Source organism: Saimiri boliviensis, chromosome X (assembly GCF_048565385.1).
Source record: "Saimiri boliviensis isolate mSaiBol1 chromosome X, mSaiBol1.pri, whole genome shotgun sequence".
Taxonomy (NCBI): Eukaryota; Metazoa; Chordata; class Mammalia; order Primates; family Cebidae; genus Saimiri; species Saimiri boliviensis.
The window spans coordinates 12,127,209-12,153,795 of NC_133470.1; the positions used below are offsets into that span (position 1 = coordinate 12,127,209).

General features: G+C 39.9%; 1 protein-coding gene across 2 annotated transcripts in view; it reads right to left on the bottom strand.

Moving 5' to 3' along the window:
* The window catches only part of VEGFD (vascular endothelial growth factor D), a 47,215-nt gene that overhangs the window by 19,001 nt on the left and 1,627 nt on the right, over positions 1-26,587 (bottom strand). For both annotated transcript variants that reach the window (XM_010336608.3, XM_003920345.4), the window contains exons 2-3: positions 6,710-6,920; positions 1,076-1,266 (exon numbers count right to left, since the gene is read on the bottom strand). In XM_010336608.3, coding sequence (XP_010334910.1) covers positions 1,076-1,266; positions 6,710-6,920 — 402 coding nt within the window. The remainder of the gene's footprint in view (positions 1-1,075; positions 1,267-6,709; positions 6,921-26,587) is intronic.

Sequence of the window (26,587 nt, forward strand, 5' to 3'; positions counted from 1 at the left end):
TGCATATATTTTTCTTGTACTACCTCTTTTTACAGTTACAGGAGAATAAATCATGTAGGCAAATTGACAATTAAATGAGTATATCAACATTCAAGGAATTTGCAAAAGATACTGAAAAATGTAGTTTGATTCACTATTTTTTAATATTGCTTTCCCAAGTTTGTTACTACTGCTCTCATATGCAACATTTATTACATTTTACAAAAACATGGTAACCAGAGAAATGAAAACTTACCTGCTAAGCAAAGGGAGTTTTATAAGATTAAAGAGGGCAGAATTATGTCTTTCATAGAAACTGCAGAATTATTTCCAAACGTCTTCTGTGCTAGATATTCTCTTTGCCTCCAGAGACATCATTCTCGCTTCTTCCTTCCCCATCAGGCTCTGTGCCCCAGGACACTGCCCTCTATGGGCTGCATTTATAAACCCTGTTGCCTCTCCCAGCCCCTGTCCCCACTCCCTGCCAGGCTAAGGGTTGACAGTGGCCAGTCCAGCAACCCTCTTCTCCACTTTCCCTCTGGGTTCCTGTAACTGCTCAGGCCCCTTGTCTCCTCAATGTAAGCGTGGGGGCAACTCCCCCATTTTGCTAGCTTCAGGTGCTTCACTGTCCCATCCCTCTTCCCTCAATTCTGCCCACAGCCTTCATTAAACTTTTCTCAATCACTCCATTTGAGCAACACAGAACCTGATGGATACACCAGACAGCACAGCTATCTTCATTCCTTTTAACATCCTATCCTAGTAACTGCCATATGGTTTTCTGCGTCTTGACATTATAGGATCAGAGAGACAATAACTGATAAGGGTTCAGGCTCTGGCCTCCCACAGACCTGGGTTTCAATCCCAGATCTGCTATTTAGCAGCTGAGTAACCTTGGATAAGTAAGTTACCTCTCTGAGCCTCAGTTTCCTCATCTATAAGAAAGGATAAAATACCCTCTTGGCTTGTTTCAGGGATTAAATGTGATTATGCACATAAAGCATTTAGTACAGTGCTTGGCAACAAGATTGTTGTAGCTACCAACAATATCATCATCAGAGCTTTGGAGAAGGCAGGCTTACCGATGTCCTCATACCTGTTTGGAAATATACGAGGTGCTCGTGTTCATACACGCAAGGCTCTCTTCATTGCAACAGCCACCACATCGGAACACGTTCACACAAGGGGGCTTGAAGAATGTGTTGGTACTCTTCCCCACCTCACTGGCGACATCCACACACGTTTCTCTGGGGCTGCACTGAGTTCTTTGCCATTCTTCGTCTATAACTGCAGAGAGAAAGCTCACTGGGGCTAGCAGATGGAATGGCCCTGATGTACCAATGTGTGCCAGGGTTATGCTGAACATAGTTATTTTCACATTTCTACTGCTTGTTTCTTTTATTAGATGAATATCTTTTGTCAGTCTTTTAACTAAAGATTGCTTGCAGAGAAATTAAAACCATTATCTATGTTCTTTCCCATATACCATACCTTTGTAGAATGTAAGTATTTTATTTCCCTTTGAGGTAGAACACCATATCCTGTACATAATTACACTGGATACATCTGGAGAAGATGGCTAATAGGGAAGTAAATAGAAGCATATAAAGAAATAACATGTAAATATTATTTGTCAAGCAAATTTACAGGATATAACTGGATAGCATTTCTTTGACTTGAAGCCAGGTATAGGTAGGTTTTAGCATCATCAAGAAATATGTTTCTGTTGGTTACTTAATTAGAGTAGGATTTAAATTTGGCAAACGCATGAATGGAAATTGAAGTGAAACTAATCTTTCCTCAAATCAGAGTTTTCTCATTTGCAAGTGCCCAATACTGATATTTATATAAATGATGAAATAAGCCTGTTCATACTAATGGAATGAGCAATCCTCTGGCCATAGTTATTTGTAGGTAACAAGAAAAAAAGAAACAAGCCTATGGGAATAAAACAATGATGTACTTTCTTGTAAAACAGTATTTCCTTTTCTCTCATAATTTATTTTTTAAACTAGATTTTGACCCTTTGATACTTAATGCAGTATAGCTTTTCTACAGGTGTTTTGGGGGAAAGATTCAACTTTATGATGAAGATATTACAGACTTCCTTGTAGCTTGCCACGGAACTATAGAGTTTATTATATGTGGGGATGTTGTGCTGATGAAAATCTCTTGTGGTAGGCAGCTTTGAAACTGACCCCCAGTGGGCCACACCTCATGATAGTCATGGCCTTGTGTAAATCCCTTCTCCTTGTGTGTGGGCTGGACCTAGTAACTTGCTTCTTATGAAGAGAATACAGCAAAAGTGATGGGAGGCCAGTTCCATGATGACATTAAAAAAGATCTCAGTCTTTTAAAATTTCTTTTAAGTTTCTTTAATTTTCTACTTTTTGCAAGCTCTCTTCTCTTCTCACTCTCTCTTTGTCACACACACTCTCTCTCTCCTCCACTTGCAGTCCTTTTTTTTTAAACTTATTTTAAGTTCTGGGATACCTGTGCAGAATGTGCAGGTGTGTTATATAGGTACACATGTGCCATGGTGGTCTCCTGCACCTATCAATACGTTATCTAGGTTTTAAGCCCCACATGCATTAGGTATTTGTCCTAATGCTCTACCTCCCCTTGTCCCCCATCCCTTGACAGGCCACGGTGTGTGATGTTCCCCTCCTTGTGTTCATATGTGCTCATTGTTCAACTCCCACTTATGAGTGAGAACACATAAGTGTTTGGTTTTCTGTTACTGTGTTAGTTCGCTGCCATGTTACAAAGGTCTACGTGACAAGGAACTTCGGACAGCCTCTGGCCAATAGCCAGTGAGGAACTGAGACCCTCAGTCCCACAGCCTGTGAAGAATTGAGTCCTGCAAACCACAGCTGATCGAACTTGAAATCACACCCTCCTTACAGACTTACAGACTGCAAGCCCTGAGATGCCTGCAGCCCAAGTCAACATCTTGACGCCAGCCTCTGGAGACATCTGAAGCAGAGAAATCAATCTAGGCCATGTCTGCATTTCTGAGAAACCAATCTAGGCCCACAGAAACTGAGATAAACATTGCTTTAAGCAGCTAAGTTTTGGGTAATGTGTTATGCAACAATAGACAAACTCCTTTATTTTTACTGCATTTTCAAGAACTCTGCTGAGATTATTCTGAATTCCCATATATGAGAAAGGAAGGGATAGAAAGAACGTCTGCTTGAAGTATACTCATTTGACATGTGACCCTAGTCCTAAATTATCCCCTTATGACATCTTCTCCATATCCTTTTTCCTTTTTCACCCCTTCATACCAATTTTCTTGATAGGTTGCTTCTTCAATCACCGAAAACATAAAAGTTGTCTGGAGCACTGCATTATACTACACAGTTTACCTAAAGTTTGGTATTTTTTTTTCTCATAATAAAACATTCTATCCCGAGAAAACTTTTCTTAAAATTTCTGATTATTAATATTTGTATTAAAAGCCTGAAGGCTGAACACATGAGAGATAAATTACTCAATTAAGTATTATTATGGGTATTATTTAATTCACTACAATTAACCATGAATCCTTGAAAAAACAAGAAACTGACCTATAAAAATATTCCTGATTTGAAATTCCACTTAAATGTTTCCTTCCATTTGCTTTTTCTCTTTTTATAAAACTCAGTTTTGAAATTGCAGTGGTAAGCTTTTAATCAAAATCATATGCGATTATGACCAATGCCACTGATTAAAGGCTTCATAACTCTACTATTCCTTACTACTTCCCAGCAGGACTACTCTGCCTTAGGAAATTACCTTGAAATCCATGAGGGAGAGTTGGAAACAAATTCTAATTGGTGTAACATGCGATTTCACTATTTATTGCTTCTAACTTAGTAAATAACATTAGATGATCCCCTGTGGAATTAGGAGATAAATTTTAGAGTTTGCAAATTCTGTGATTTTTTAAATGGTTTTCTCCTTAGAAAATGTCATTGTCATTGACTTTTTTCAGATCACCTAGTCTTGGTTTTATGGTAATGTTCATCTTCATGAACTATCTTCAGTCTTACCTCAGGTCTTAGTCAGGTAATCTGGTTAAGGCCTTTGACCTCTAGATGAGGTGCCAACTCTTTGTTTTCATTAAGGCTATATAATTCACCACATAGAAACATCTAGAGCTTCAAATGCCTGTCTTAAGTGAGTTTGAGGCTATGATTCCCACCATGTCAACTCACTTAGACACAGTCATACACATGAACACAAAGAATCCTCTTCACACTCATGCCTAAGGTGCTACCGAAGAATATTTCCCCATCTATGCACAGCTTTCCCCACAGCCAACAACAGAGGACCGTGCAATCCCAACATCTTGTTTTTAATGGTACTTTAGGTTCTGCAGATAATGCAGAATTATTGCATAGGTACACACATGGCAATGTGGTTTGCTGCCTCAATCCCCCTGTCACCTATATCTGGCATTTCTCCCCATGTTATCCCTCCCTGACCTCCCCACTCCCCCGCTGTCCCCTCTTGGCCTCCCCAACAGACTCCAGTGTGTGATGCTCCCCTCCCTGTGTCCACGTGTTCTCAAATTGTTCAACATCCGCCTATGAGTGAGAACATGCCGTGTTTGATTTGCTGTTCGTGTGTCAGTTTGCTGAGAATGATGGTTTCCAGATTCATCCATGTCCCTACAAAGGACACTAACTCATCATTTTTTATAGCTGCACAGTATTCCATGGTGTATATGTGCCACATTTTCCCTGTCCAGTCTATCATCGATGGGCATTTGGGTTGGTTCCAGGTCTTTGCTATTGTAAACAGTGCTGCAATGAACATACGTGTGCATGTGCTTTTATAATAGAAGGATTTATAATCCTTTGGGTATATACCCAGTAATGGGATTGCTAACCCCAATGTCTTTTTACAAACGGAAAAAAAAATACAATTTTAGGTAGAAAGAAAAAAATAATTCTGGCCTAGTGGTCAATTTGAATTATGCTATATATATAATCATTTACCACGTTAATCAAATCTAGAATGCTAGATCAGCAATGCTGTAGCAGCTTCTTGTATTGTTTTGACATGTCATCAAAAAATTAAATGCCTAATCAGAAACCCCACAACTTTCACTGGTTTCCTTCCTTCCTTCCTTCCTTCCTTCCTTCCTTCCTTCCTTCCTTCCCTCCCTCCCTCCTTCCTTCCTTCCTTCCTTCCTTCCTTCCTTCCTTCCTTCCCTCCTTCCTTTCGAGATGGAGTCTCACACTATCACCCAGGGTATAGTGCAGTGGTGCGATCTCAGCTCACTGCAATCTGCCTCCCAGGTTCAGGTAATTCTCCTGCCTCAGCCTCCTGGGTATCTGGGAATACAGGCATGCGCCACCACACCCAGGTAATTTTTTTTTTGTATTTTTAGTAGAGATGGGGTTTCACTATGTTGGTCAGGATGATCTTGATCTCCTGACCTTGTAATCTGTCTACTTCAGCCTCCCAAAGTGCTGGGATTACAGGCATGAGCCACTGCACTGGCCTCTTTCTTTTTGTTGAGACAGTGGAGTTTCACTCTTGTTGCCCAGGCTGGAGTGCAATGGCAGGATCTTGGCTCACTGCAACCTCCACCTCCCGGGTTCAAGCAGTTCTCTTGCCTCAGCCTCCCAAGTAGCTGAGATTACAGGTGTGCACCATGCCCAGCTAATTTTGTATTTTTTGTAGAGATAGGGTTTCACCATGTTGGTCAGGCTGGTCTTGAACTCCTGACCTCAGGTGATCCACCTGCCTCAGCCTCCCAAAGTGCTGGGATTACAGGGATCATCCACCGTGCCTGGTTTTGTTTTAAAGAACCTTCATACCTTACTAGAGAACAATCATTACCCTTATTTCAAATTATGTTATTTTGTAGTCTGGAGTTTTGATCATTTTGCCTTGAGAATTTTGTCCCTTCATTATTCTAGCAATACCAGTACCCAATACTACAACTCAGTATCCAACTTTCACTTTTCACTTTTACTAAAAATCACAAAACTTTGCAGAAATAAAAAAAGCTATACCTAATCTATTGGTTTGTGGGTGGTGTTTTTTTTGAGACAGAATCTTGTTCTGTTGCCCAGGCTGCAGTGCAGTAGTGTGATCATGGCTCACTATAGCCTCAACCTCCTGGGCTCAGGTGATCCTCCCACCTCAGCCTCCCAAGTAGCTGGGAATACAGGCACGTGCTCAGCTATTTTATTCTATTTTTTTTTTTTTTTTTGTAGAGATGGAGTCTTGCCATGTTGTCCAGGTTAGTCTCAAACCACTGGGCTCAAGCGATCTGCCTGCCTTGGCCTCCCTAAGTGCTGGGATTACAGGCATGAGCCACAATGCCTGGCCATCTATTGATTTGTATCTATGCATGCATGGCAGTAGAATGCTCCTTGTGGGTGAATTCCCAGGTTTTATTTTCTAATTAAACCTAATGATTTTTTTTCTATTGAGAACAACAGTCTTTCTGGGTTTTCTTTGCCCCTACATCCTTCAGTTAAACTTATTTCCATATTTTGAAATGTTCTTTTGTGTTTATCTCAAAAAACTATATTGAATATATTTCTCTGTGAAGTAATCATTAAAAAATCAAGATTCTCCACTAACACTGAAGTTATGAAATCAAAGACTGACTTTCATTCTCCCTCTGACACATATCTGCCCTACCCAGACTTTTGGAGAAAGTAAGTGTGTTTGTCACTATCTGATAGAGAGAAAGAATTTGTCTTCACATCCACACACCTACCTTTTAGTGTTTTGATGTCATAGAAAGTTGCTGCAAACCTAGTGGACCGATGGGATGCTGAGCGAGAGTCCATACTGGTAAAACTTTTGAGCCTCACCCTGCATCTCCACAGCTTCCAGTCCTCAGAGTGAGTAATTCGAAGTAGTTCCTCCAAACTAGAAGCAGCCCTGATCTGCTGTTCAGATCGTTCTAATATGGACTGGGATGACTGCTTTAAAAAACAAAACAAAACAAAACAAAAAAATCAGTTTAAAAACAAATTACCAAATTTTAAATTTATCGTAATAATCTTCATTGCTTACACTTAGAAATGTAAATATATCCGTAAAGAAATTAGAGATATTATTGAAATGTATGCCAGTGCCCAGGATAAAGGTTATCTTCTAGTATTTTTTATTCACATTCTGCTCATTCTTGATTGAATCAAAGGATTTACTTATTCCTCCTGGGTTCTCAGAACACTTACAAAGAATATTGCAGTGCATTAAATGGTGGACCTCAAAATGATATGTCCACATCTTAACCCCCAGAACCTGTGGACATTACCTTAATTTGGAAAAAGGATCTGTACAGATGTAATGAAGTTAAGGATCTTAAAATGAGATCCTCCTGGATTATGGGGACCCTAAATACTGCACAATGACAAGTGTCCTTATAAGAGACAGAAGAGGAAGGCCATGTGAAGATGGAGGCAGGGACGACAGATGCAGCCACAAGTTGGGGATTGCCTAGAGGCATCAGAAACTGGATGAAGCAAGAAAAGATTCTCCCTAAGAGTGTTTGGAGGGAGTGCAGCTTGCTGACCCTTCCATTTTGGAATTCTTGACTCCAAAGCTGTGAGAAAATAAATATCTGTTATATTTTTAAAAATTTTTAATTTTTAATAAAAAGATGGGGTTTCGCCATTTTGGTCAGGCTGGTCTTGAACTCCCGACCTCAGGTGATCCACCCACCTTGGCCTCCAAAGCGCTTGGACTACAGGCATGAGCCACCACGCCTGGCCTTCATATCTGCTATTTTAAGCCACCAAGTTTGTAATAATTACAGCAGTCACAGGAAATGAATACAGATGTTTATCATATGATTTTGTGACAGTAGCTAATGAAAGTTGTTTTCATCTCTGTTACCTGTTTGAGAAATTGATCCACAAAGGTCTCAGTAACCTGCCTACAGTCACTCACACACACACACACACACACACACACACACACACACACACAGAGAGAGAGAGAGATATTAAGCTACTGATAACCTGAATTTTCTCACTTCTAACCCTCTGTCTTTATTTTCTTTTAAAACCTACTATTTCAAAAACATGATTTTTTTCTGACAAAATACTTTTCTAGAGTTTTACACTCTAGAAGTATAAGAGTTTAATACTCTTACAGAGTTATAAAATACTCTTATGGAGTTTGCTTTCCATTCAGTTGCATGAACTGTATTGGCAGATACAGTGCAACTGTGTTGGATGGGTTTGTAAGAAAATTAAAGACTTGGTAGATAAAAGATTTTTAGTATGTAGCCTCTTGTTCAAAACTGGGGGCTTGGTTATACAAATAATGATATATGCATACAATAAATTCTATGTGATCATCAAAACAAAGAATGTAGAGGTATATTGGGACAGAATGAATGGAGATCCTTCCTGGAATGTGCTTGAGAAATAAGTTGATCTGTCTCTGGCTAGGGCCTCGGATTTTCTCCTGCTGACTCTGTAGTTACTAGGTGTTTATTTTGCTGGGTGGTTGGAATATGCAGGCCGAGGCTACTTGTAGAGCTGGGATGAGGGAGGAAGCAAAGGACCAGTGTGGCTGCAGAATTGTGCTGAGAGAGGATGGTGGAAGGGAGAGGTGAATGTTAGCTGCCTGCTACAGGGCGAGGAACACTGGGGGAAAACAAAGATGAGCAAAAGGGGCTGTTAAAAAGCTTTGCATTGGGTAGTGTGATGTAAACCCTCCTCCACCAAGCCTCAAAAGCTGTAGTTAAAATCTACGTAATTCATTAGCATTTCAGTAGTAGAAAAATTTTTTTAGACATGATAATGGACACTGAGAGTTGTCCAAAAGTGGGTACTCAGAAGAGCAAGTGTGGTCCAAGTCATTTGTGATTCAGCTATTATATAACCTCTTTTAAAATTACTTATGTGTATATAATGTACCTCATATATACATACTTACATGGATATATGAAGAACATCTGGAAAGATATACATGAAAATATAAACAATGATTATTCTTTATTTATTTTATTTTAGAGACAGAGTCTGGCTCTGTCGCCCAGGCTGGAGTGCAGTGGCACCATCTCTGATCATTGCAACCTTGGCCTCCCACGTTCAAGTGATTCTCCTGCTTCAGCCTCCTGAATAGCTGGGACTACAGGAGCATGCCACCATGCCCAGCTAATTTTTGTATTTTTAGTAGAGACGGGGTTTCGCCAGGTTGCCCAGGCTGGTCTTGAACTCCTGGGGTCAATTGATCTGCCCACCTCGGCCGCCCAAAGTGATGTGACTATAGACATAAGCCACCACGCCTAGCCACCAGTGGTTATTCTTTAGATCAAGAGCTGTCAAACTATGGCCTCCCCGCCTACTTTAGCCTGCTGTGTGCCTGTTTTTGTAAATCAGATTGTACTGGCACGCAGCCATGTCCATTCATTTATTTATTGTCTATGGCTGCTTTCATACTACAAAAGCAGAGTTAAGAATGTGCAACAGAGACCTTCATGGCAGTTTCAATCTGAGTCCACGTTTCTTTTCTATTCTCAATACTTGAATATTCTCAGCCATCATCGTTTTCATTATTCCACCTCTAATGTTGTCTCTACTCTCTTTCTTGAAAAATGTTGGAGGCTTTTAATCATCTTACATGTCTCTTAAATGTGCTTTTATATTTAGCTATTTTTTCCCCTTCATCTCTCTCTAATGTGTTTTGGGTAAATTAATTGATTCATATTTTGAATCACCAACTTTCTAATTGTTGCAAATCTAGAGTTTAGTTTGTTAAGGTTTTAATTTCAATCACCATATTTCTAATTTCAAGCATTTCTACTTCATTCTTCTTCCTATCTACTTTCTGTTCCATTTCTGTATATTCTTCCTAATTTGTCATTTTAATCTTATGAATATTATTTCTTTTTTTTATCTCTTTGAGGGTTCTAAATATATTTAAGTATTTCTTCAAATCATCTTAGATTTTAACGTTATAGTTATGACATATCCTTATTTTCATTTTGTCATTGTCATTCTTAGTAATAATTATATCAATTTGGAATTTTGTTTAGTAGTTTCATTTTCATTGAGAGATTAATTTTTCTTTCTCATTATTCTTTCCCCAACATTTAAAAGTTTTATAGTTGTATCCTATGATTCCCTGGGTCCTAAATCCAGAATCTTGTTGAGTATTTATGATTCAGGTATCAGCTCAGCTCAAGTCCTAGTTGCAAGGAAGTATCTGCTTCTTCCTTTGACCCTAGTTAAGTAATTTCATAGAAGTCACAGCTCCAGGCAGCAGTGAGCAGTAACCCTTCCTCTTTCATGGATCTGACGTAGTACACTCATAAAGCCCATATCCAACTGAAGCTGAATCTTTGATGGCCTCTGTCTTCTAGCTCAGACCCATCAGTCCTGCAGCTTCAGCTTCATGGCTTTAGTGCCCTTTCTGTAAATGACTGTCATCTGCAGATGTTTACCATCATTCAATCAGTTTTATACTCTATGGACTAAGAACAATCTCAAAACATGAATCTACAAGGTTACTGTACTTGATAATCCAGATGTGAGAGTGTGTCTGTGGGTGCATGTTTTTAATAAAGACGGGAGAATTACAAGCTGGGGGAAAGAGGCAACAGACAGGAAGAAAGTGAAAGCATACGCAGGAGAGCTAAGGCAGGACTTAGAAGGGTTGGTTTGACATAAGTGGCAGAGATAAGTGGACATAGGGTGAATAGATGAGAGAATCACCTTCATAAACAAGAGGAAAATGCAGAATGGCATGGGTCTATAGATGGCAGGACTGCCTGGGAAGCTCAGTGAGCTCTCATACCTGTGGTTTCTCACTTTGCTATAATGTTTGAATCAAGGCAACATTCTGGGAGTGAGAGGAGTGGAGAGCATAAGGATCATAGATCAGGTTTGTGAAATTGGCTTCCCATAGCTTCTTCATCTAAGAAATCTGGAGGTGAAACTGAACAATTGCTAATATCTCTGGCAGCTTTGAAAGTCAATGATTCTCCACTAAGGCTCATTTGTCAATAATCTCTCTTTTCCTGATTATTTGTTCTCTTTTAGTTGGACAGTACTCCATATACAATTCAGTCTTCAAAATAAAACTTTGTGACAATGCTGCTTCCACATGAAAATAATGAAACTAAGCAGCTTTTTAAAGATTTTAAAGTTGAAGCATATTGAAAGGATTTTTATTTATTGAGGCAAATTTCATTCAATACTATCAAAAAATACAAGGCCAGGCATGGTGACTCATACTTGTAATCCCAGCACTTTGTGAAGCACAGGCGGGAGAATCACTTGAGCCCAAGGATTCGAGACCAGCCTGGAAACGTGGTGACACCCCCGTCTCTACTAAAAATACAAAAATTAGCCAGGTGTGCTTGTGCACACCTGTACTCCTAGCTACTCAGGAGACTGAGGTGGAAGGATCGCCTGAGCCTGGGGAGGTCAAGGTTGCGGTGAGCCATGATTTTGCCACTTGCAGTCCAGCCTCAGTGACAGAGCGTGATCTTGTCAAAAAAAGAAAGAAAGAAAAGAAAAAGAAAGAAATGAAAGAAAGAAAAAGAAAAAGAAAAAAGAGAGAGAAACCAAAAATACAGACAGATGTATGGCTTTATTATAGTTCTCGCAGGTTTCAATTCAATCCTAGAAATATTTTTAAACTATCCAACTGTGAGAACTCAGAAGAAAATATCAAATCTCTGGATTGAATTAAAGTAATTAAATGGCTCATACGATTTGCCTCATCATAAAAAATGCAGAATTTACTCAAATACTCAGTTGTTTAAGCTTACTTTCAACCCCAGAATTTAAAACCTAGTTTGAAATAACTTAAAAATTGCAGTCATTTTGCTATTTTAAGTGAAAGTATTAACAATTTAACATAAGTAGAAACCTGACAACTAATTCATCGAGGGCAGACATTTTCAAAGAGTTCAAGAATGGCTGCTTCTTTCTAATAGGCTTTCTGCAACTGTTGATTTTTGTATAATCAACTTTATGTTATCCACTTGGGTAAGACAAAAATAAAAATTAAAAAGCGTGAATATTATCCCAAATACATACTTAAACCATTGATTTCAGTGGTTTTAATTACTAAACCTTTGCCAAGTAAGTTGCTCCTAATTTCTTCCTATTTTCTGAGGGAAACGTTAATCAAAATAAAAATAACTAAAAGGCTTTCTTTAAGAGGGAGGAAGGAATTGAAACAGGGTTACCAGATCTCTGCTTTTTATTACAGTGGCAGCTTTTTTGTGGCGATTAATCCAAGACTACTAGCAATTTCACTCTTAAATAACAAATCATTCTCTAATTTCTTGGCTACCACAAGCCAGCTTCTAAATTGGGAGGCTTAAAGTCTTTTTAATAAGACTTCACCATCATTTGAATGTATTCTCCTTTCTGTGGTATAATTTCAAGGGTAGTCACTTCTCCTTTTAATTTCTTTTTTTTCCTTTCTTTCTGTTAATTGCTAAGTTCACACAGTTTCCTCCCCTGAGGAAGCATAAGCATCTCTATAGCTTCTTAAGTATTAATCTAGGTCATGTGTGACCAAGATGACAGGCAAGGTATTTAGAAAGGTATGGTGGTGGGGCTTGTAGGAGAAACTTGAAAGTGGCCCCATGTTGTGAGAAAGTCAAGTCTTCTGTACTCCTACCAATTTGAGCTCTCAATTTCCAGCCCTTCTCCCTCACCAAAAATACATATCCAGTCAAGTAACACATTCAAAGAGTGAACAAAGGCATAATTTGGGGATATCAAGGAGCCTCACTGAAAAAAAAACAAAAAACAAAACAGCAAGGGGTTCACTTTGATTGGGCATACAGCAGGTTTAGGAGTGGGAGATCTGGCAAATTAGTTAGGAAGAGGGGTTGGTGAAATGGGATACCACTTCACACCCAGTAGAATGGCTATAAACAAAAAGACTAACAATACCAAGTCTTGTAAGGGATATGGAGCAACAGGAACCCTCATACATGGCTGATGAAACTGTAAAATGGTACTGTCGCTTTGGAAAAGAGCAGCAGTTTTCTAAGAAGCTAAATTTATTATACAACCAACTAATTCCACTCCTAAGTTTCCAATCCCTAGAGATGAAAAATAGATTATTGGCTGCTTGAGGCTGGGATTATGTGGATGATAGCTATACAATTCAGTAAATTTCCTAAAATTCTTGAATGAAAATAAGCAAAAGGAAAATTTTATAGTATGCAAATTCTATATTAATATAGTTGTATAAAATTTTTAGAAAGAGGAAGGACTGCCAGTTTGAAGACTAGGCTACTTTGACCCAATTTGGGAGCCAATGAAAAATGTTGAATAGTTGAACATTACTAGACATCCATTTTATCAACTTGCTCTTCCGTTCATTTCTTCTTGTTTTGACCTTAGTCCATGCTGTTTCCTTTGCCTGGGGTGCCGTTCACTCTTCGTCTAACTAAATCTTTCTAGCTTAGATGTTATCTTCTCCGGGAAACCTCCTCCATAACTCCCACCCCTGCCTAGGTCTGGTCTGTCTGTAACATGGATTTCTAGCACCCCATCCTTGTCCTTCACAACACTACCACTAACACTAATGAATTGTGTCATTCTTGTTATCCACTTGTCTTCACCACTAGGTTGTAAAAGCCACTTAAGCAGTATTGGTAGTTGTCTTATAGCAATAGTAAGAGCTGAATAAATATTTATTAAATGTATGAATAAATTAAAACAATTTGATTCACCAAAAGCTATAGAAAAAGTAACCCTGAGATTATTCATGTATTCAAACTACATCACTGCATCACTTGTCTTTTGAACATTTTCTTTCAGTTCTCATTCCAGGTCCAAAATAAATGCCACTTCTTCCATCAAGCATTTTGTGACATCCCTAACTTAGACTATATTATTTATGAGCACATTGTATTTCCCTTCCTAGACTGTGATCTCTTTGAGGGTAGGCTATGTGTCTGATTCATCTTTTTAAAGTAATAAGCACACAATACATATCTGATGAAGGAATTTATAAATAATACATACATACATGTATCTGACAAATAGCGATTGGACCCAGGTTTGTGTGGTCTGTTGAATATTTTATACATAGTACTGCCTCTCAAAACTTAATGTGCATACCTGAGGATTTCATTAAAATGCAGATTCTGATGCAGTAGATTTGGGACAAGACAGGATGCTGCATTTCTTTCTTTTTTTTTTTTTTTTTTGGCTGAGTACAGGGAACATTATTGGTGGTACATGACAAAGTGGGGTTTCCTAGGCCCTTTCCTCTTCAGAAGGTCTGCATGAAAATTGCGAGGAGAGGAGATTCTCAGTGTGGCAGGGACTGAATGTGGCAGGGATTCCCAAGCAGCTGAGGGCCTCTCTCTTTCTCTCATGCTCTCACTGGGGCTGATGGTCCCGGGGTGTTACTCCTTGGAGGCCATGTGGACCATGAGGTATACCACCCGGTTGCAGTAGCCAGAGTCATTGTCATATCAGGAAATGAGTTTGACAAAATGGCTTCTAGCAAGTTCCCAGGTGATGGCAATACTGTTGGTTGGCTGACAGCACTTTGAGAAGGGTGGAAAGCAGAGGTTCAAAATCTTGGCTTCTTCTTGAATCTACCTGGAAATAAGTTTCAAAGAAATACTGATGCTTGAATCCCAATCTCAAAGATTCTCATTTTGTGGGTCTGGGCTGTGGCTTTGCCATCAGGATTTTTTTTTTTTTTTTTTTTTTTTTGAGACGGTGTCTCACACTATTGCCCAGGCTGGAGTGCAATGGTGCAATCTCGGCTCACTGCAACCTCTGCTTCCCGGTTCAAGTAATTCTCCCGCCTCGGCCTCCCTAGTAGCTGGGATTACAGGCGCTCACCACCATGCCCAGCTAATTTTTTGTATTTTTAGTAGAGATGGGGTTTCACTATGTTGGCCAGGCTGGTCTCTAACTCCTGACCCCATGATCTACCTGCCTTGGCCTCTGAAAGTGCTGGGATTACAGGCTTGAGCCACTGTGCCTGGCCGCCATTAGCAGTTTTTTAAAAACTTCCCAGGTGTTAGCCTTAGAGGAAGATAGGCGAGGGTTATATAGGAACTCTCTATACTGTCTCTACTACTAATTTAGGGCATGAGAAATGCTTATTTTAACTTACAAGACACAGGTTAGCTCTTGAATTTCATACAAATCCACTAGTCCTCAAATGGTTGATCCATGCTCAGAAATAGTATTAGTCTTTCAATCTACTTGATGCATACCTTGGGTTCAAAATATTTGTATGAATATCTTTCTAACCCGAATTTGTAAATCCTTTTCCTATCTCAAGATATCTGACTGTTTGCAGGTCAGCTCCCAACCTGTACTTTTTTAAGGTTGAAGATCAATATGGTTTTTCAGGCTAAATAGCATGATGAATTTGGCTGCCTTATATGATGCCATCCTAAATGACAGACTAACTTGCCTCTCAAATTCCCCAAAAGCCAAAACAACCAATTTTACAAAATAAAAGATAATAGGTACTGCTCTAGCCTACTGAATTCAAAAGAAAAGTATAAATTATAATCCTTTAAAAAGGCAATCCTAAAAGGTATTTGAAAGAAGATATAAATGAGAATATAAATATATATGCCAAGTGGAAGGTGCTTGGTTTGGGAGTACAAAGCCGGTTCCAATCTTGGTTTTGAGCTGTAAGGCCATCAGCAAAGAAGGTTTAAGTGGAGACCCTGGCTACTTTTCTCAAAGAGCTGCAAAGAGCTTTTCTTGAGCCATTCCAGTCCCATGCTCTTAACAATCCTCTTGTTCTATATATATGGGAAAGGAGGCCAGCTTTGCTAAATTCATCCCTGGACCTCTTGAGAGCTGTGGGTCTAGGACTATCCTTCCAAGGCTTTAAAAAACTATTGGTAGTCTGGGCACGGTGGCTCACACCTGTAATCCCAGCACTTTGGGAGGCTGAGACGGGCAGATCACAAGGTCAGGAGATCGAGACCATCCTGGCTAAGACGGTGAAACCCCATCTCTACTAAAAATACAAAAAAATTAGCTGGGCGTGGTGGTGCATGCCTGTAGTCCCAGCTACTCAGGAGGCTGAGGCAGGAGAATCACTTGAACCTGGGAGGCCGTGGTTGTGGTGAGCTGAGGTCGCGCCACTGCACACTCTAGCCTGGCCGACAGAGCAAGACTCTGTCTCAAAACAAAAACAAAAACAAAAACAAAAAACTGAAAAACGATTGGTGCTATTTTCTTTGTCAAATTGTGTTGGCAATTTGCCGTCAGGAAGCTTGGTGATAAAAGGGTGTGATGAGTATGATTTGTATATTTAGAATCCCCAAAAGCTTTAGGATGAGTTATGGAAGGGACACATTTCACACAACTTTCCCTAGATTTGCTTAAAGATTTACAAGTGTCCTCTGGGGGCATGGTTCTCTGCTTACTTACCCCTGGAGTTCAGGGACACGCAGTCAGCATTTCCCATTGCAGTGGGTTTGGGGAGGTGGATTTGGTTGCAATACAAATAGTTCCATGCTACCTCTTAGCAGCTTCTTCTGTTTCACTGGAAGAGCATTTTGCATTTCCTGTTTAATCTGATGACTCAGGCTCAACCAAAACCACTAAATTTTTCCTAGTTTGGGGTCCAAGCTGCAATGTCTCTCTCTCTGCTCCCAGCCTTCCTCAGCAAATGTTTCCCTCCCCCCACCTGTGGCGGTATCTTCCCAGATCATGTTAGATTTGTTACTCTGAGCTGAAGTTTGTAACTTTGCCTCCCATAGCTCTCAAGTAGAAATAACATTCCCCAAGATGAAGCTTTGCCTGTAAACCACTCTGTCATCTGGAGAAACAGCTTACTGGAGAGGAGAAAGCATAGATTTGAATTGTTCAAAACCGGCTTTGAATGGTATAACACTCTGGAAAATGTGTTTGCAGTTTCTTATAAACATATGCTCACCATATGACCCAGCAGTCCTACTCCTAGGGATTTTTAAATGAAGCCTTATGTTCACGTGAATACATGTACATGAATGTTTGTAGTAGCTTTATGCACAATAGCCAAAAAACCTGGAAACAACTTAGGTGTCAATTCATGGGTGAATGGTTCAGCAATCAATGGAATACTACTCAGCAATAAAAAGGAATGGGCCGGGTGCGATGGCTCACGCCTGTAATCCAAGCACTTTGGGAGGCCAAGGCAGGGGGATCATGAGGTTGGGAGATGGAGACCATCCTGGCCAACATAGTGAAACCCCATCTCTACTAAAAATACCAAAAAAATTAGCTGGGCGTGGTGGCAGATGCCTGCATTCCCAGCTACTCGGGAGGCTGAGGCAGGAGAATTGCTTGAACCCAGGAGGCAGAGATTGCAGTAAGCCAAGATCACACCATTGCACTACAGCCTGGGCAACAGTTTGAGACTCTGTCTAAAAAAAAAAGGAATGAACGACTAAGACACTGGTAGAATCTTAAAGGCAGTGTGAGAAAAAGAAGCCGATCTCAAACTGTTACATATTGTATGATTCCATTTATATGACATTCCCAAAAAACCAAAATGACAATGAACGAAAAAAATCCAAAATGACAGTGAAGGAGAACAGATCAGTGATTGCCAGAGGTTGGGAGGTTAGGAGGCTGGGAGGAGGGTCTGACTATAAAAGGATAACATAAGTGAATTTTTGGGGGGGAATGATGGAATAGTTCTGTACCTTAATTATGGTTGTGGTTATATAAATGTATATATGTGTTAGAATTTATAGAACTACACACCAAAAGGGAAAAATCCATTTTACTCTATAGTAAGCTTAAAAAAAATTAAGCTGTCTTTGAATCAAGGCACTTTTTTTTTTTTTTTTTAGCTATTTGACTGAGGATATGATATTTAACTTCCTTAAGACTTGGTTTCCTCATTTATAAAGCAGCATTGTTAATAATAGACAACTCATTAAGCTGATGAAGAGATATGAGGCCATGTGTAGGAAAGGATCAGGTATACAGTAGGCACACAATAAATATTGGATTCCTTTCTTTCCTTTCTCAAGGTGTGTCCTTTGTGTTGGGATTTAGAAGTCTGTTTTATGGCCCTTGATATTTCTTAGGAGCTAGAGAGGTGAGCTTGAAAAGAGTAAGACGGCCGGGCGCGGTGGCTCAAGCCTGTAATCCCAGCACTTTGGGAGGCCGAGGCGGATGGATCACAAGGTCAAGAGATCGAGACCATCCTGGTCAACAAGGTGAAACCCCGTCTCTACTAAAAATACAAAAAGTTAGCTGGGCATGGTGGCGCGTGCCTGTAATCCCAGCTACTCAGGAGGCTGAGACAGGAGAATTGCCTGAACCCAGGAGGTGGAGGTTGCGGTGAGCCGAGATTGCGCCATTGCACTCCAGCCTGGGTAACAAGAGCGAAACTCTGTCTCAAAAAAAAAAAAGAGTAAGACATGGCAACTCCAATCATAGTAAATAAACATCAAAAATTAAAAAACAAGACAACTGTACCAGGGTAAATAAAAGACAAACTTTTTCTCTCCACCCTGCCTCCATCTCCTTTTAAAAATGGTTCTAGGAGGTATTTTCAGGTAGAAGGTGAATTTTAAGGTATCTGCTCAGGCTTTACATGTCTTTAGAGGTGTGTAAAGAAAAAAACAACCCACATTTTACATTTTGGTGTTTTGTTACTAGGGGCTGGCTTTACCTAGAACAGATGACACCTGATGGTATGGGGGGTACTAACCAAGGGCAGGGAGAACACACACTTGCTAATCATTATTGCTGTAGCTATGGCTGCTGTGGCTACTCAGATGGAACCTGCCAAGGGTCTGATCTTGGTTCTCTGAAATCCAGAAACCTGGCCATTTAAGGGTGGGGTGAGCTCGTCTTTCATTTCAGAGGCCACATGCTACCACTGGTGGCTCTGGTGGCTCTTTTCTTTATGCAATTCTATATTTAAATGAATATACACAAAATCCAAGTTGTTTAATTAAACTTAGACTGAGGAAAGGAGCTACAAATGCAGGAAAAGTGTGTGTGTGTGTGTGTGTGTGTGTGTGTGTGAATGTATGTGTGTGTGCATGTGCATTTATGTGTGTGTGAATGTGTGCATGTGCATTTATGTGAGTGTGTGTGTGTGTGCGTGTGCATGGCTGTCTGGGTTTTTTGAGGATATACTAGAGGGCTAAAATGCCTGGAACCTCCACATCTTCCAACTTGATGAAGACTGCTCGTGGTTTTCTCCCAGCCAGATCATGGGGGAGATGGTCATGCCCTGCCTTTATGTGTTTGAAATCTGTGCTCTACTCAAATGCCTCTGTTCTCACTTGACACAGCTGTGCTTAGGATATGTGGGGGCCGATGGGTATGGGATGGGCTTGAATGGCAAGACAACCCCAGACCCTCTAGAAGTATGCTCTGAATAACCCCAAGGGGTTCCTGAGGTCTGTTACAGTCTCTCTATCACTGATCTCTAAGATCAAGAGCCCAACGTCTAAGAACACCACCCAAAACCTTTACGGTGATTAGGCTATTGTTAAAAACAATTTCATTTCCACTCCCAACTCTCTGAGGGAGGGATATATTTCCCAGCCCTACTGATGTTGGGTCATATGATCTGCTTTGACCAATGGGACATTACAAGACATGATGCAAGCAGAGGTTTGAAACTCACCTATGATTGGGCTGTTTTCTATTTCCACCATCAGTGCAAGCACATGCTCCTACTAGCCCACTGATCAAAGGAGGATGAAAGACATGTGGGGCTAACCTGCATCCAATCTATGCCTTGAACCTTAATCCTCTGACTCCCATTTGACTCAGACATAAGAATAAGGTAGTGATGCTTTAAGCCACTGAAATTTGGACTGCTTTGTTACACAGCATTACTGTGGCAATGGCTAACTGCTACAGCACTATTCCAGCCAAAGTATAGCATAATCCGTTGGATGGGAAAAGGATCCTTATGCAAAACTTTATTGTGCCTTCTACAAAGCAGCCCTGCTGTGCCAGAGGCAGTCAGCCCAGCATAGCCTCTTTCACATTTCTTCCTAAGGATCTAGTGTCCCATATCAACATCCACTGATCTCCTCTTCCTCTTATCAACATCCTCTGTACTCTCTAAGATGCCCAGTCATCCCCAGTCTTGCTGAGAGAATGTAGTTATAAATCAGTACATCATTGCAAAGTTGTTTTCACTTTTTCATTCCACTTTGTTCTTTTTGTGCAGTTTCTTAACTAGGGTGATTTTAGCATACTCATTCAATCAAAATTACACTGTTTCTAACACTCTCCATAATAGAACAGTAAGCAACAGCAAAAATTTGCTATAGGGACATCCAACACATGTCATTTTCTCTTCCCAGAAGCAATGTTAGCCAAACCTAGATTTCAGGAAAGCAATACTTATCTCCAAGATGTGAGTGTTATAGTTACTTAGGAATACTCAGTGAATGACAAAAAGAGAATCAGCATAAAAATTTACATTACTAAAGTTTCAGGCATAAAATTATCCTTCCCCCTGGCCAAATTGAACTCCCTGTTGGTAAGACATGCAAATACTTGACATCTTTATTTTATAAAAACATCATTTCCACTCATATTCCTGGCACATGGTAGGCATTTCACAAATATTTACTGAGCTGAATGTGTCTTTCCTTTTCCCAGGGAGGAGATGCCTCCTAAGAAATAAACCTGTCTCTCTTCAGCCCACTTTATCCCTTGACCAGCCATGGTTGTTTCCCATCTTCACTAAAGTTGTTCTGAATGTGACAATGTGATTTTCTAAGCAAAGTATACCTTCTTCCATGCATTAAAGGTGGCATGATGAAAATCAGTGAATTTTTTTCTTTTTATTCCATCTCCTTCTATTCCTCCCAAGTTGTCTCAATACAATTCATTTTTCAGCACTGATTTTTTTACATTCTACAGTCAAAGTTGTTCAGAAGCACTCAGAAGTCAGCAAGGTTGTGTGTCATAGTCATTTACACTGTTTGTCAAAATTTTCCATCTCTCTGCCTTTTGAGCGCATGGTGGGATTGCACTTCCTGGCCCTTTCTGGCTAAATGAAGCAGTGGGTCAAGGGGCTGCAACTAGAAGTAATATGTGTCACTTCTGGGCCAGAGAATTTAAGTGCCAGGTTGAGGCTTTCTGGGGCTTTCCCTCCCTCTGTCACAGTGATTCCTAACATTCAAGATTGGATACTCAGCTAGCTTCATCCTCATGTGGAATTGACCCCAGATCAACCAGGCTGGTATAAGCAATAATGTCTCTGTTGTTTATGAGCCACCAAGATTTTGGGAGTGTTTGTTTTCACAGTATATCCTGGCCTAGCCTGACTGATAAAGTATCTGACCATAGCACTTTGCCATAATTTACCATGACTTTACAAACCACCTAGCAAAAGATGAAAACTTAGGTAGCATTTCTAAGGATCTCAGGGATGAAGGAAAACATCAAGATGTCCAAGTTTGTCCAGACCTCTGTGCAGCCAGATGCTGCTTTGTTCATCTCTCTTTCAATTACCAACAGGCTAGAATAACGGGTTCAGATTACTTTCTTCTATACCTGTGGCTCCTAAAAGGGAACAACTTATAAGATGGCTTGTGCCTGGAAGGACATTGGAGGAGTCTTTGCTACATCCAGACAAATCCTATCCTATTGCCCACAGGAAAACAGCACAGGGTGAATATTCTGCCCTAAAAAATGCTTTAGAATTTTTTTTTTAATCATGAAGTCAGACAAGCCATCATGAGAGTAGATGTTGGAGATGATTTAATGCAGTAGTTCATATCCTGATCCTGGATATCTAAAAATCCCGAGGCCTAGTACATCAGTCAACATTGTTTTTAATATCTACATTACAGGCTTTTCACTGGTGATTGGGATGCTGCAGTAAACAAGACAAATAAGAGTTTCTTTCCTCAAAAAGCTTGTATTCTAGTAGATGGTGACAAAGCAATAAATGTATACACAGGCAAACAAAACATGTCAGGTATGGATGTGTACCATGATGAAGATAAAGTAGTGTAATGATTTATATATAACACAATTGCCAAACTATGACCCATGGGCCAAATCCAACCTGCAGCCTGTTTTTGTATGGCCTGTTAGCTAAGAACAATTTTTTACATTTTCTAATGGTTGAAACACATGTTTTAAAAAATTTCATGATGCAGGAAAATTATATAAAATTCAATTTTTAGTGTCCATAAAATTTAATGGAAACACAGTTACACCCTACATGATCTTTCCTGGCTACTTCTCCAACCTCGACGACTATACTTCTGGCCTTCACTCAGCCCACCTCCAGTTGCACCAGTCCCCTGGCTAATACCCAGACATCAAAGCCAACTTGTGCCCCCATCACGGTCACTGCACTGATGGTTGCCTTTGTCTTTCTCATTTCCTTCAGGACTCTGCACAGACGTAACTGAATCAGAAAAGTCTCCTCTGATTCACCCAGTACAGTATCCACTCCCCCTACTTGATTGTCTTCGTAGCATTGATCACACCTGACAAGTTACAGATTTGCATATTGTCTGCCTCTACCCACCACACATGGAATACAAATTCCAAGAGAATTGAAACATTGTCTTATTTCCTGCTGCATTCACAGCCCCTAGATCAGTGCCTAGAGATACAGGTGTTCAACAAATACCAGTTGAAAAGATAAATAAATGAATTCTCAAATATTGGAAAGTTCTAATGAGAGACAATGGAGACTCTTTATGAACTAGGACATCACAACCAGCTAAGGCTTTCATGATGCAGTAGCGGGGTGGGGGGTGGGGCTCAGGGTGTCTTTGCTGTCTAATGCCCTAGTATTTTGATAGGGACTTTGAGAACTAGTGGCAATGGAGACAGAAAAGTGAACTTACCACCAGAAAAGCAAGGGAAAAAGAAATGTTTCCATCTCATCTCTGTCTCATCTCAGTCATATTTCCAATTATATACAGTTTTCACTCTCTCTGCTCATCCTAAGTTATAGGAAAAAGTTGAGCCTAGAAATGTGCTCAGAAACAATTTTGCTGCCATTTGTGTGCCTATTTCTGTAGCACCTCCATCCAACTGTGGTAATTATAAATGTATCTGGGAGTCCCAGATCTTATTACCTCAAGTTCTACACGGAATCATGTGGGTATGCAAATACTATATTCTCATTCCAGAAACTGTCTTTGGGATTTATAGTAAACGTTTATCCACAGGTATAAAACAGGATTTTTATGTTAAGAAATAAGTCATACAAGGAAGTACTATACTGAAGATGGAAGATATTGAAGGTTCTATTGTATCCTGGGTACCAATAATATGCTATAGTGATATGAAAGTTTCAGTCACCAGTTACAAATAAGTAACTGGGTTAAAACAGATGTGTATAGAAGCATATAATTCAACACATTTATCTACAAGATCATAAAGAAGAAATTAATGGAAAGTATTTCAGACATCTTTTGTGCCAAGGACTGTGCCTGACAGAAAAGTGGACAAGAGCTTGTTGGGCCGTTTGACCAGCATCAAAGTCAATGGACTTTCCTGTATATGACTTTGGATCTGCATATAGGGCATGGAGTAGGAGTGGGACTGCTTCCTGGAATTAAATAAGGAAAATACACCTCAGTCATTGTTATTCAATTCACTGTAGAGACAACTTCAGGAGAAGGCAAGCAAAACAAAGGTAAAGAAGTCTTGTGAGTCATGTGGCTTCTCATGAAAGTTAGAAGTATCCCATGTTCCTGTGGATCTTGGACTGATTCTAGTCTTACACAGAATGTGAATGACTCCATCACCCAGCAATATTCTTCTACCAGTGTAATTAAGAAAAAAGGGTAGATAGGCCAGGCACAGTGGCCCACACCTGCAATCCCAGCACTTTGGAAGGCTGAGGTGGGCGGATCACAAGGTCAGCAGATTGAGACTATCCTGGCCAACATGGTGAAACCCTGTCTTTACTAAAATACAAAAAGTTAGCCAGGCATGGTGGTGCACACCTGTAGTCCCAGCTACTCGGAAGGCTGAGGCATGGGAATCACTTGAACCTGGAAGGCAGAGATTGCAGAGATCAGGCCACTGCACTCCAGTGTGGTGACAGAGTGAGACCCCATCAAAAAAAAAAAAAAAAAAAGGAAAGAAAGAAAAAGAAAAGGAAAAAGAGTGGTTAAAAAATATAGTAGTATACAGGGAAGATAAAGCAGAAAGAAACTAATTCTGTCAGAAAAAAAGTTATGAAAGCCTACCATGATCTCGTATTCCTTTGCTGCAATAGTGTCATGTCTTCATCAGTGACATTGAAAAGATTTATGAAGGCTGGCTTCTGCCAGCATCTTCTGAAGACTCACAAAATTTCTGGAGACAAGAATCATTTATTAAATAAACAAGAAATAGTGCTGGCCAGAAGGCCAATGTGAATGGGAGGATAGTAAGGTTGTAGATACTTATTTACCAAATGTCCAGAGTGTCTACCACATTGTACTTAGGGCTGTCACATACAGATGTGCTGATATGCATGGAGCACCCTAGAGTTGTACAGTGCACATCTTGTGCAACTGTATATAACTGTCTGAGCTGTACTAAAAAGCTGGAGAAAATAGAAACAAATAAATGCCACATCTAGTCAGTAATCTGATTATATTAATGAACCATGCATAGGTACTGGATTAACCTTATTTCTAGAGGAAAATGTATTCTTCTTAGACTGAGAAACTTAAAGGCTAAACAGTATACAAAGTAGATTTGAAATCTCAAATTGAGATTTTCAAACAGATTTGTCTCAGTTCACATGTTCCATGCACTCCTGACTCCAAACAGCTATCCTTGCAAGCACAAGTGGCAAGACTAATGAAATTAGTTGGCCTTACACCCAAACGGCATTAAGCACAATTGTCCAGTGTACTAGCAGCTGTTTCACGATTGCTACAGAAAAAAAAAAATTGTTCTGGCCGGGCGCGGTGGCTCAAGCCTGTAATCCCAGCACTTTGGGAGGCCGAGGAGGGTGGATCACAAGGTCAAGAGATCGAGACCATCCTGGTCAACATGGTGAAACCCCGTCTCTACTAAAAATACAAAAAATTAGCTGGGCATGGTGGCACGTGCCTGTAATCCCAGCTACTCAGGAGGCTGAGGCAGGAGAATTGCTTGAACCCAGGAGGCAGAGGTTGCGGTGAGCCGAGATGGCGCCATTGCACTCCAGCCTGGGTAACAAGAGCGAAACTCCATCTCAAAAAAAAAAAAAAAAAAAAAAAAAAAATTGTTCACAGACACGTAGAACTATCTCAGAGGCAATGCTAATCTAAGCTGGAGAACTGAACAATGTTCAAAGCTAGAAAGTGAAAACTGGGCTGGGGGTTGCCTGGAGGGCAACCTAGGGGGCAAAATTAGCATCACCAACCATTCTGGAAAACAGGTGGTTAGAAGAGGAGAGGCGGAGGAGAAGAACATACACATGAACCAAGTACTGTGGAAGACCGTAGAAATTTCTTATAATAAATAAAACATTTATTTCACAAAGCAAAAAAAAATTCAAATACCACCACCCTAAACCATTACCATCATTAATATGTTTTCATACTAAATTTTAATTTTAACAAGAAGAACTTTAACATTTAGGAACATGATTTCCTCTTAGATTTTCTTTTTTTTTTTTAAGTTAGGGAATAAAGAAAACTATAACCAATATTATGTATCTCATTATCCCTTACCATCCAGTCACATGTATGCCAAAACTTCTGTTTAACTGTAGGCATTCCTTTCCTTCATATCAGAAATAATTTGAGTGAGGGGTTGGGCAGATATAAATTCAGTGTATGTAGGTTCACTTTTTAAAGGAAATTCTTTTTAAAGGAAATTCTGACATACTCTGAAAAAAACTGCTAATCGTGTTAGTAAATATAGAATGAAAAAAATTGCTAAGCATATTAGTAAGTATATAATGCTTCACTCTCCACGTATACGACTTGTCTTCTGTCATATGCAAATTCAGCTGCTTTCCTTTGCAGCTTTATAACAAACTCATATATTAACAGTACATCCAAAGCATTTAAAACTTCACAGTGCCCAGGACACCTGAGACATTCTTGGCACTTGTGCTCTTTAAAAGAGCTAAGCAACCTAAAGAATATGACTAATGTCCAACAATTCGAAGTCTCCTTTATTATACCATCAGATAAAGTGACATTTTACAAGGAAAATGGAAACATTTTAAAACTTGAGGAGTCCAGCACATCTAAAGGATTCCCATTTTATGAACTTACAAAAAAGCTGGATAGTCTGAAAAGTCTTACTTCAAACAAAACAGACTGTTTTTTTCTGTTACTGTTACCTATGCTTACAACCAGATTCCCTATTACCTATAATCTGGCCTTGCGGTCCAATATCAAGGCTGGTAGCAGTAAAATGGAGCTGAAGACTAAGTTCTCCCATGTACATTTGGAATTTGAAAAGTTAGAAAAGTGCTGGCTGCCAGACAAGGTGACTTTCTACTCACCCTCAGCTCAGTGTTCACCATTTTTTAATATCAACCCCCACCCTCACCACCAGCGCCAGCCAGGAGCCTTTTAAGACATTTTTCCCCTACAAAATTTGAATACGGATATATTAAAATACATACCATATGTACCTTACGTATGTCTGTGCGTTACGTATCAAGAGTAAAACTTTTTTCATCCCTCCATGAACCAATTTTCCCCTGCTGGGGGCGATATGACCCCTGT